The 12,353-nt window shown below is 39.2% G+C and overlaps 2 protein-coding genes across 4 annotated transcripts in view; both read left to right on the top strand.

Annotated features, from left to right (window-relative positions):
* wu:fb13g09 (multidrug resistance-associated protein 5) overlaps positions 1-8,344 on the top strand; it is a 52,142-nt gene extending 43,798 nt beyond the window's left edge. For both annotated transcript variants that reach the window (XM_017721481.2, XM_017721482.2), the window contains exons 24-29: positions 1,463-1,655; positions 1,820-1,979; positions 2,080-2,158; positions 3,782-3,895; positions 5,707-5,871; positions 6,649-8,344. In XM_017721481.2, the coding sequence (XP_017576970.1) occupies positions 1,463-1,655; positions 1,820-1,979; positions 2,080-2,158; positions 3,782-3,895; positions 5,707-5,871; positions 6,649-6,756 (819 nt within the window). In that variant the 3' untranslated portion in view covers positions 6,757-8,344. The remainder of the gene's footprint in view (positions 1-1,462; positions 1,656-1,819; positions 1,980-2,079; positions 2,159-3,781; positions 3,896-5,706; positions 5,872-6,648) is intronic.
* Positions 8,345-9,780: 1,436 nt separating this feature from the next.
* The window catches only part of med12 (mediator complex subunit 12), a 30,639-nt gene continuing 28,066 nt past the window's right edge, over positions 9,781-12,353 (top strand). The window contains exons 1-4 of one of the 2 annotated variants that reach the window (XM_017721479.2): positions 9,781-9,988; positions 11,159-11,263; positions 11,358-11,549; positions 11,752-11,911. In XM_017721479.2, the coding sequence (XP_017576968.1) occupies positions 9,890-9,988; positions 11,159-11,263; positions 11,358-11,549; positions 11,752-11,911 (556 nt within the window). In that variant the 5' untranslated portion in view covers positions 9,781-9,889. The remainder of the gene's footprint in view (positions 9,989-11,158; positions 11,264-11,357; positions 11,550-11,751; positions 11,912-12,353) is intronic. The other variant, XM_017721480.2, reaches the window with a different exon arrangement.

Raw genomic sequence — 12,353 nt, 5'->3', positions numbered from 1 at the left:
CTGTTTGAGACATGCTTTTATTTAAGCAAAACAAGCAGTGTCACTGTTCATGTTAGGATTTCTCTCCAGTGCTAGAATGATCTAAAATGAAGTGTCTTATAATAAGAAACACTCCTTTCAGGTAGACTTGAGGAGGAAAATGTTTTATTATAGGGGTGTAAAAATGCACTGATACACTGTGAAGTTGGATATTTGTCTGCATTCATTTTAGAGTTATGGAATTCAGTAAAGTATTCACTAATTATTTTAGCTTTTTCACGCATAGAAATCCAGAATGGTTCATTTTTATTGTCTATGTTCTACATAAATAGCTATGTAGAATAAATACTCCCTTTATTACAAAAGGCAGCAATATCTGAGGACTCAATACTGTTGATCAGTGATTTGTACGTGTATTTTGCAGAGACCACTCTTCATTTATTTCATTTTCATTCAAAACAGCAATTAAGTACAAGTCATTTATTTTTGAGGAGATGTTTCTAAGGAGATCTAAGACAACTCATTTGCATGACGAAGGGGAAGGTCAAAGGAAAATAAGTCGGGGCAAAAAGTTAAACTAGAGAAAATAGAGAAAATGGAAAACCTTGCAAGACCTGATAAACTACCCAAACTGTTACTGTCAAGTAAACCCCACTTAACCTCTTCAACTCCTTGAGACCACCGGTGGTTCCAAAACGCACTTTGTCATATTCTTCATAACTTTCATATTTCATAAGCTACATTCAGATGGTGGGTGTCATATGAGGCTGAAACTGTCTTATTTCCAGTCAAATAGGTGGGTGATGTCATTTTAAACCCTTACAATAAAAGAAGCTGAACAATTTTTTTTTCTACTGAAAGTCGACCTATTTTTCCACAAATCTGGGCTATAAACTATGAACAGATGGCTTGTCATGTAAATTCCGATGGAAATCTGAAAGAGACAAATCTGCAAATCAAACAGAAACTGCTGTTGTTCTGAGAATGATGGACTGACAACCCCACAGTCCAGACCTCAAAATTACTGAGTGTGTTTGGAATCACTTGGATTGTGAGAAGCAGAAAATAAGCTTTTTCTACTGAAAAACTGCAAGACTCCAGAAAAGACTGAAAGCTGTAATAAAGGCAAAGGGTAGACACACTAAAATATGTTTAAGTGTTGAGGCAATTTTCTGTTAAATGTATATATCAATAGAAAAATATACAAAATGCTACTTTGTTCCTGCTGCTGAAACATGAATATGGTGTACTTAATAGCCATTATAATTGGATAGTAAATAAATGAGTGTTCTTTGACCTTGCGCAGTTTGGCGTATTGTGTTTATATAATGTGTTAGTATTTGAATCATTGAATTGTGCTGAAACCTGAGACTTTATTATGCTTTAAACTTTTTCCTTAAGAATTATGATCATTGGAATCAGTGAAAGGTCAGGAGTGTACGCACTTTCTTATAAAGCATGGTTATGACCTCTGTTTTGGTAGAACTTGGAGACAGAGGCTCCCCAGCAGGTCAGCGGGCCCTCAGCCCCTGACCCCGACTGGCCGCAGCAGGGCAGCATCAGCTTGCAGAACGTGGAAATGCGCTATCGTCCCGAGCTGCCCCTGGTGCTGAAGAATCTGACCTTCAGCATCCTCCCAGAAGAGACGGTGGGCATCATAGGCCGGACCGGCTCAGGTATCACTCACGACTCTCCCTTTTGTTACTTATTTTTGTTATTTACAAGAGTTTGTTACTTGTTGTTTTCTTAGGGCCTTACGGTCCAATGAGGTCTTCGTAGTGTCTGTTTTTATCAGTGTTGATGTAAATAAGTAATGACTTTTGCCCGCCGGTTTCTGCAGGAAAATCTTCGCTTGGCGTAGCGCTATTCAGACTAGTGGAGCTCAGCGGGGGATCCATCATCATCGACGGTGTCAACATCGCTCACGTAGGGCTGGAAGCTTTGAGAAGCAAGCTGTCAGTCATCCCCCAAGAGCCTGTTCTCTTCATTGGCACTGTCAGGTACAGTCCACATCACAGCTGCGGCTCAGACACACACGCCCTATGCTGGAATTAGGGACTGGTTTACAGCTCTCACAATGTGTTCCTCTGCCTCGGTCAGGTCAAACTTGGACCCCTGGGGTCAGTACACAGATGTGCAGGTCTGGGAGGCACTAGAGAAAACACACATCAAAGACATGGTGAGTGAGGAGAACTTGTGTGCTGAGTTGGTTCAACAGATTCCATCCAAAAATTTAATGTAATTTTCCGGATAAGCCTCATCTCGACTCCAGGGACTCCATGGACTCCATGGGAGCACAATTGGTGAAGTCATTGGGATGTCTTAGTACTTCTTGCCCTTCTGATTTAGAGCAATGCTTACCAGTTATGGGCATCTGTTAGGTTACATACAGTACTGTACAAGACTCAGAAACCTCTCTTTGTTTGTTTATATTTATTTATTCATTTTTTCAGTATCAGAAAAAAAACTGAAAACGTATTTAACTGAACAGTGTGCAGAAACCTTGACAACTAAATATAATATCAAATGTGCCAATATTTAGTGTGTCCACCCTTGCTTGTATTGTGGCTTGTATTATTATCACAAGATTTGCAGTTTTTCAAAGAATGTTTGGATATTTTGGGATATTTTGAAGTTCAGTCTTAGAAGCTGGTTGCACTTTTTGCTTCTCACAATTTGAGAAATCCCAAACACATTCAGTGATGTTGAGGTGAGCAGCTTCTTTTGGTGGTCTACCAGGTCTTCTGCAGTTGTTAGGAGTCCTACTTTCCCTATATCTTTTAATCATTTTTGAACTATAGTTTGGAAACACCTGTTTGCTCGGCTTTCCTCCTCCTAAAACTCAAGTGGATTATCTTATATTTAATCTCATCAGAAATATTTATTTAAAAATATTTATTTTGTACTTAATCACTGTTTTGACTCAAAATTACATTAATGAAAGTTGGTTTGGATGGTACTGTTTATTGCATTATGCTGTTAGCACTCCCCTAAAGTTGTGTCTAGGTATCTTAGTATAACATTTCATGAAGTGCAGGTGGAAATGCACTGCCAATCAAAAGTCTGGGATCAGTATTTTTAATCATACAAAATCAGTTAAATAAATTAATAAAATGTTAAAATTATAAGTGCCCAGAATGGCAGGTTTAGCTGCAGTGGATTCTGTAGTGATAAAAAAAGCCATCAAGAATGAAATTAGAATACCCAGAATGATACCCAGAATGCCTTGTATTTCAGAAATGATCAAATCAGGTGGCAGATATTTTTAAATCAAACAAAATGATTGTACATAGATAATTACAATAAATTATTAATGGTTTAATAACCCCAAAGTTCCTAAAATACTTTAAATAATGAATAAGACATATACAATATTGTACTGTGTGTGTGTGTGTGTGTGTGTGTGTGTGTGTGTGTGTGTGTGTGTGTGTGTGTGTGTTATATAATGTGAAAAGTTTTTAATGAAAAAGTCAGAGAGAGAATGCACAGACTGGCACACCCCTTGGTTGTCAGTTGTCAGCTATGTGGCAAGTGTTAATTAGAAGAACTTCCCTTTGAGAAGAGAAAAAATAAAATAAAAAAACTATATCAGTGCCTATTTGAAACAGTTTAATTCATTTGAATCATGTGAGGTTGTTTGGAGTAATAATAATCAAAAGGTATCTTGCTGATTTGTTGCACTTTGCATCCCAATGCACCCAGCATGTTTCCACAGTTAACTTGAACCAGCACTCCTACTCTGAGATGACTGATGAATATGAGCCATTAGGTTTTGTTTCATGCCACATTCCTTTTCTTGTAGGTAAGCCAGTTACCTCACACTTTGCACTCAGAGGTGATGGAGAACGGAGAGAACTTCTCGGTGGGAGAGAGGCAGCTACTGTGTGTGGCCAGAGCTCTGCTCAGACACAGCAAGGTACCAACTCCATTACATGTTTATACATGCTTAGTCTCTCCCTGCCAGTCCTGCCACTGCATTAATGTTAATTTTTGTGCAAAATAATTCCCTATTTATGCATGTTACCAGACAGGGCTTTTCCCACGTGAACGCAGCAGTCTGGTGACATTCCTAATGGAACGTGTGTCATTCAGAGCATGTGCGGTTGGCTGCAAGATTACAGGCCATGCATATTGATACATATTAAAGCATATACTGTATGAATGCCAAAGTAGAAGAAGACCTTTAAAATGTATGTTTGTGTCCAAAATTTGTCCCTACATTGGATCCCCTATAACAGAGTGCAATACGAATAATTATATTGGAATCCCTATGTTTGAATCTGAAAGAAATTACTAGATTAGATCTTTCATAACGGAACTCAAAATTATTCTCTATGACTGAATCCAGACACGATCCCTATACTGGATTTTCTGTGATGGCATCCAAAATAAATCCCTAAATTGGATTTTCTGTGACAGAATCCAAAATGAATTTTTGCATTGGAGCCCCAATAACAGAATCCAAATAAATTCATACCTTAAATTACCTGTGAAGGAATGAATCCCTATATTTGATTCTCTATATCTGAATCCAAAATGAATTCCTACATTGGATCATCTATAACTGAATCTATAATGAATACCTGTTTTCGATAAATAAACAGAATTCAAAATTAATTTCTACATTGGGTCCCTTACGACAGATTAAATTTCCCATAACAGAGTTCAGAATGAATGCCTGCACTGGATCCTCAGTAACAGAATTTAAAACGAATTCCTACATTGGATTTCCCAATAATATAAGCCAAACGTAAATTCCTACCTTAGATCTCCTATGACTGGATCCAAATGAATTCCTGTGTCAGATCCCCTATAACTTGATAGAAAGTGAATTCCTACATTGGACCTCCCATAACTGAAACTAGAATGTATCCCTGCATTGAATCCTCTATGGTGGAATCCAAAATGAATCCCTACAATGAATCTCCTACGAAAGAATCCAAAATGAATCTACATAATTGTTTCTCTAGTGCATCCCTGTACTGGATCCTCTGTAACTGCTGAATTGAAATTTAGTTTCTACATTGGTTCACCTATAGCTGAATCCAAATGAATCCCTATATTGTATTACCTGACTGAATCCAAATAAACCACTTACATTACATCCCCTATAACTGAATACAAAGTGAATCTCTAGATTAGATTCCCTATGGCTGAACCCAAAATGAATCTCTTTGTTGTATTTCCTATGACTGGACCAAAAAATGAATCTCTTACATTATATCCTATATAGCTGAACTCAAAATGAATCATTGTGTTTAGATTCCCCAGGCCTGTGTCCAAAATGAATCCTTATGTTTGGATTGTGCATGACTGACTCGAAAAATGAAATATTGTATTCCATATGACTGAAAATCGTAGATTGAATTCATTTTGGATTCTGTAATAACATTTGTAATACTTTCACATTATGCATAGACTTGTTTGCTGTATTCACTTGCTGATCGAAGTTCCAAGCTGGGAAACTCTTTCACAAACATAAACTGTGGGTTTAAGCTGCAGAATGGTGAAACATTGCCCCCACATGGCAGAACGTCAAGCTTTGGTATGAATTCAGTTATACAAGAGAGCTAAAGGAACGGGCAGAGCAGAAACATGATCTGTGGAGTAGTCCTGTAAGATCTGATCCAAATTGGATTACAGGGTCAGCATGTCACTCAATACTCAGTCTGTAACTTGTTCTCCTAAACATGTGCTGTTTGTGTAAGCTCGTCATGTCTTTCTCAGATTTTGCTGCTGGATGAGGCAACTGCAGCCATTGACACAGAGACAGATCGGCTTTTACAGGAGACCATCCGCTCCTCTTTCAAAGGCTGCACCATGCTGGTCATAGCCCACCGCCTCAACACTGTCCTCAGCTGTGACAGAGTCTTGGTTCTGGACCAAGGCCAGGTCAGTCTCATACACATACTGTCCCACTGAATTTACTTCACAAACCCAACACAAACAGGTCTTTTCAGAGCGGGAATTTTTATGAAGTCTTATTTGTTTAATGAAAAGTCACGTGGCTGTGTCACACATCATACATGGCCATTCCACATGTTAAATCTTACTACTTTGTAATGAGTATTTTTAATAATATAAACAGTTTGGTCTCAGATAATTGTATAGAATGAGTTCACTATACTGCTCTTTAGGAAGCTTTAAAAAAAAGTAAAAAAAGTTAGATGTTTTCAGAAAAATTAACTGAGCTATTGATTATTCTAACAAATAATGATGAAATATATTATAAAATGTCGTAACTTTACAAAAAATTTACTGTATAAATAAATAATGACAGTATATAATCTACAACCCAGTAATAGTAACTTATAATACTCAAAGAGTGTGATAAAACATCTTTGTCTAGTTTGTAAAATTTCGATTGGCATCTTATGAATTATTATTGCATATACAGTAACATACATTAATACAATTAAAATATAGTAATTTAATAACATTAACTTCTTGTTCTTATAAGACTTATAATATCCAGACTTTTGAACAGCAATGTCTGACATTTTCATAAAGAAGTCTTTTCAGTAATTTTGTTATTTTTGTTGTACTATTACACTAATACACCTGTATTGCACTGCTAAACTACTGTATTTGTCTGTATCCTGTACTCCACTGTGGGCAACATCTATCTAAGCTCTTTGGGTGTCTCTGTACCTTTTCTTTCCCTGATAGATCCTGGAGTTTGATAGCCCATCAAACCTGCTAGCAAATAAGAGCTCACATTTCTCTGCCATGCTGGAGGTGGCGAACAGAACCTTCAGTCACTCGGAGCAGAACTGAACGGCTGCTGAATGGACCAGTCCTGCACACTACAACACGAACCACACTATCGGGGATCTGGAGAGCGAGACTGAATTCTCTCCATAAACCTGCAAGAGCACTAACCTAGCTGACAGTATAAACATCCTTCATCAAGCTGCTAGAACAAAGATGTTATGTGTTCAGTGTCGTCCTTACCTGGTCCTGGATTTAACCAGCACCGACCAGGTTAGGGTTTTGCCTGCTTAAAGGAATTGCCTTTCAGCCTATACCATACATTCTGCTGCATCTGTAGCATCAGTTATCACAGAGGTTTTGATGCATTTCTCTGTACTTGGTAAATGTACAGGAAGCCTGTTGGGATGTGTAAGTAAACTATTGTCCATGGTAATCAACTATATGCTACAAATACAGCAGACCAGCGACGGAGTAAAGTCCTGCTCAGTTCCTGTTGGGCAGGAAAATTCCATTATTGGCACTTTTGTTATCTGTAGAGAAGAATGAGTATGTATGAAAAATGAAGAGTCCAAGTTGGGAGAGGTTGTACTGTGTTGTAGCATATTGATTTTTTTCTTTCAGATAGGGCTATTTTCTGCGCCTGCTACAGGTGGAAGTAAACTTTGCACACTGATTTTTGGAGTAATCTATCCATTGTTTGGTCTTATTGGTCAGTATTTATGAGCAGTGGTCTTTAGTGGCCTTATTTATATTGGAGAGATTAAAGAGTATATGAACACTTGCAATAAACACAAAGTGCTTGACTTTCTTCCTCAAAAATAGGACAGGATAAGACACGGGTCAGTCATTCCATTGAATTCAAGCACAACAAAAGACAATCGTTTTCTGCTGGTTTGTTCTTTTAAATGTTGGCTAAAGGACAGTGCAATCAGAAGTTGTAGTCAGAAGAAGACTAGTTTGAGTTCTTGTGGTATTTAGCTGTATCGCTCCTATAACTGTTTCTAACTTGAGAGTGCTTTGAGACGTTCTTTTTCAGCTCTGAACTGCCGCTGTCCTTACTGACGTTGCTAAATACAGGAGCTTAAATGACATGATCCTCTTAATTGAGGATAAGGAGAGTCTATAGGGGCTTTAGCAGGAATTCAGCTGATAGAAATTCTAATGAATCCTGTTAAATATAGACAAGACCTGCCTCAGCATTTTCAAAGTCATATTCAGCATAGTGGTGCATAGAGAGACCTAATTATAAGAAACTTACTGTATTGGTGAGTGTACAAATGTATATCTTATTATGTCAAATTCAGATTTCCCTTTGGAGTCTTAAAGACAGTTTTATTTTAGGCATTATCATGGGGGTTTAACAACTGTACACTGTACAATTACGAATCAATCTAGCAATAACGCAGTAATTTCTAGTAAGAGTAAATATAGGAAGCCATATTCATCTTAATCTGCCATGCTGAGTTCAAAGATTCCTCTGGGACAAGCCTTGAATCAAGCTATGCCTGTCTAAAAAGAAGCGTTTTACTGTATTGTTGTGTTTCTACATTAGACATGGAAGGTTGCCTTGTTAATGACCTGAGATTGTGTAGTGTTTTTATATACTTGTTATAAAAGGCTTTATTAAATAAATGTATTTTTACACATTAAATCATCTTGTTTTTATTAAATGTAGTAGCCTTGCTTACTGTATGGTCCAGGCCTGTTTGGGGGATGCATAGTGTCCTTTACACAGCCTACTTCATAAACCTGGTTGTGTCTAAATCCCATGTCCTGATGTGGAGAGAGCAACCTACAGCTTACACTCCGCTCCTCAAACCTTTACCAGTTCTTTTAATACTGAGCGTAGAACTGCAGTGGAACTTCTTAGGACATCCGGCATCTGTCAGCATAACAGGCGAAGTTTGTTTCTCTTTTGTACGGATCCTTCTGGTCCAAACTAAAGTGCTAAAGTGAGAGGGAGGAGCAAGAGCAAAGCAGATGCTGTCACCAAGAAAAAAACTGAATACAACGAAATACAAAAAAAAAAAAAGTAACTGTAAAAAATGTAAAATTTCCTCTTCTTACTTGTACACTTGAGTAAATCTACTATCATTTGAAAATATTAAGAATATACATATCCACTGGAATTTTAAATAGAATAACTAAGTAAATGCAATGACACAGCTCCATGTAGAATCATGTAGAAAGTATGAATATTTAGGGCTGAATAGCACTCACTAAATATCGACGGGCATCACTTTCAACAGAGGCCAAACAGATATTTTACACAACTTTGGCATTAAACACACGTACATACACCTTCTAAACCGCTTCTCCTTCTGGGTGCTGGAGCCTATCCCAGCGGTCATCGGGCGGAAGGCAGGATACACCTCAATTTACTGTGTCCAACAGGCCTGACTGCATGTCTTTGGACTGTGGGGGAAAACCCACACAGACACGGGGAGAACATGCAAGCTCCACACAGAAAGGACCCTGGTCACCCGGCCGGGGAATCGAACCCAGCGCTACCCACCACGCCACCGTGCCGCCGGTATTAAACTTATATGTTTATTTATTAATTAATAGAAATTAATGACTGATCCTTCATTTTTCACTTCATCAAGGCAATAGTGCATTCCACTGCTCTATAAATTTGATAAGTAAATTACACTCAAATTCCAAATCCATTTAGCTTTTATTCCTTATTCGTTCCTTCATTCAATTCATTTTTAAATTATACATTATTTATCATTATATTATTTAAGTAAAATAATGACCTAATAAATTCATATGAAATAATTTAAAAATATATACTTTCAAGTAATTTTTACCTGTAGTTATTTCTATTTTTATTATATTTCTATTTACAATTCTAATTATTACATGTTCAAATTGATCAAACGTGATTATTACATTAACAAATGTAGTTCTTATACGCAGAGATCTGTAAACTGTGACATGTTATAAGTCGGTTTTTACATTTTATTTTTTGATCTAGCATTAAAAACACTCGCAGTTGAAGATTTGTACAAACTGAATTTCAGATATTCCGGACTGCCCGGCGGGGTCTTTTAGCTTGTCGAGTGGTTTCCCACAGTGCTGAGCGGTGTTGTTTGGAGAGCGCAGCGTCGCTGGCTGTAAGTTAAGCCGCCGCTGGGTTTCGGGCGGTCGGATCGGGGACGGACTCGGCCCGGGCTGGTATGCCGCTGCGACCATGGCTGCCTTCGGGATGTTAAGCTACGAACACCGGCCCCTCAAGCGGCCCAGACTCGGTCCTCCTGACGTTTATCCTCAAGACCCGAAGCAGAAAGAGGTCAGAGCTCGTCTTTTATCCCTCCCGTTACAGGAGACCACAAAGAAATGTAACGTTAGCCAGCCAGCTAGCAGGAGGGACCGGACCAAACCCCCTCAGGCCTCAGCCGTTCGCTGAGCACCAGTAACAAAGCCTAACCGGGCCCACGGAAAACGGCTCGGCCTGCGGGTTAGGAGCGTCTTTCCGAGCGGTAACGCTAATGCTAGGATAATAGTACACAACGGCTGTGGTTGCAGGAAAAGGTGCGAATTTGCTGGATCCGAAACACGAAGCTGGAGTCGGCTTCCTATTCGCCAGTTTCTTGGTGGAATTTTCACGGTCCACCTTAAATAGTGCAGCAGTTCATGTAAATGCTGCACCATTTAAGGTGGAACGGGAAAATTCCATCAAGAAGCAGGTCATTGGAAACCGATTTCAGGCTCGTATCCGAAACGTCGGTGGTTAGCTGGCTCCTGTTAACCCAGCTGTGTGGGGTCTTTTCTCTAATACATCCACAATGTAACGTCAGCGCCAACCAACTTCAGTTAAACACCCAGAAAAATACGTGAACTTGTCATTTAAGCTAGCTAACGCTAGCCGAGGAAGTCTGGGAGGGTTAAGTAACCTGTTACCTGTGCTCCTTAACTGTCTGTTAGTGTGTGAAGCAGATTTCTGCACTGGCTGAAAGATTTCTTAGAGCTGGCCGCCAGCTTGGTGCTGTTTGTTGACAGGTCGTTGGCTGTTGCTTGTCTAGCAGCTAGCTAGGTTAGCGAGCTGTGTAGTTAAGTTTCTTGGCTCACTTACTGAAGGTGTAGAACTGCTGACCTGAAGGTGTAATTAGCGGGTTAACGCTACATGTTTTCCGTGCTGTGTTATTGGAAATAAACGCTGATGGACTCGTAGCTGTGCAGCTCGTCTACTAAAATGAGTGTGTAGTGTGTTTCGCCTCCATGTTGCCACCTTAAACGTAATCTGAGATGCTGTTGATGAGCCCACTCCTTTAGGCCTGCTGTCAGGAAGGCATGGTAATACGTGCCTCGGTCTAATGCGTTAAACCTCAGGATTTCCTGCAGTATCTGTTTGTTGCATTAGGCAGGTGCAGTGCTGACCCTACATGCTCCGTATGTTCTGCACGTTTTGGCCTCTATTTATATGTGCGGCCTTTCAAACGTTTCCATTTTTGTTGTTCAGGATGAACTAACTGCACTGAACGTCAAGCAGGGATTTAATAACCAGCCAGCTGTATCTGGAGACGAGCATGGCAGTGCTAAAAATGTCAATTTTAACCCCTCCAAGGTAAGTGTACCTAAAATCAAGAAGCACTAATCATGCAACAACACTCACTGGCACACCGGTGCTGAAAGTAGTCCTATATCCATTTGCCTTCCAGATCAGCTCAAACTTCAGCAGCATCATTGCAGAAAAGCTGCGGTGCAACACGTTTCCAGACACAGGGAAAAGGAAGCCACAGGTCAACCAGAAGGACAATTTCTGGCTGGTCACTGCACGATCGCAGAGCTCCATCAACAACTGGTTTACTGACTTGGCTGGGACCAAACCTCTCACTCAGCTGGCCAAGAAGGTTGGATTTCATCTGCCATGCAGTGCTGAACAAGAAACTGACAACTACTGATTTATTCGGTTAAACGGTTTACCTAGCTGTCTTAATTTACAAAAATAGGCTGAACAGTGTTGAATGGTGCAGCTAGAGTTCAGATATTTCCCTTTTCTTTTGTGTTGCTTTAGTTTTGACTTGTAATGTATGTCCATCTAAATTTCTCCAGGTCCCCATTTTCAGTAAGAAAGAGGAGGTTTTTGGCTACCTGGCCAAGTACTCTGTCCCGGTGATGCGCTCTGCTTGGATGATCAAGATGACTTGTGCATATCATGCTGCCATTACAGAAACTAAAGTCAAGAAAAGGCATGTCATTGACCCATGCATAGGTAAGGGCGCATATTAACATTTTGTGCTAATAATCAGTCAGTTTTTACATAATGCTGCCCTTGTAACAATACCTAGTATTTCTGTAGTTGTCGTTTTATAGCTGTAGTAAAAATGTTCATAAAGCTGCACTATATTAGATTTTTTTGTTAAAATTATAAGCGGTAACATTACTCAGTCAGAAGAAAAAAACATGCTAAAATATGGTGGTGCTTACTACTAAATAGTCATTTAAAAGTCAGATGCATTGGGTCGGATTTCTAAGTCTTTCAGAACATGTTGTATATCTTTGCGTATTAAAGGCACATGTGTAGAGACAGATAGAAATTCTGGCTTAATGTTTTGGTCTCGCGTGCAAAATTTGTTATACCGACAAAAATACGATGACACAAAATTATTCGCTTGTGTTCTCGGAAGACACATCCTTCAAGTTTTATCTTAGTT

The sequence above is a fragment of the Pygocentrus nattereri genome, chromosome 11 (assembly GCF_015220715.1).
Source record: "Pygocentrus nattereri isolate fPygNat1 chromosome 11, fPygNat1.pri, whole genome shotgun sequence".
Classification (NCBI taxonomy): Eukaryota; Metazoa; Chordata; class Actinopteri; order Characiformes; family Serrasalmidae; genus Pygocentrus; species Pygocentrus nattereri.
The sequence above is the reverse complement of the archived record's forward strand: the minus strand, read 5'-3'. Positions and strand labels throughout refer to the sequence as shown.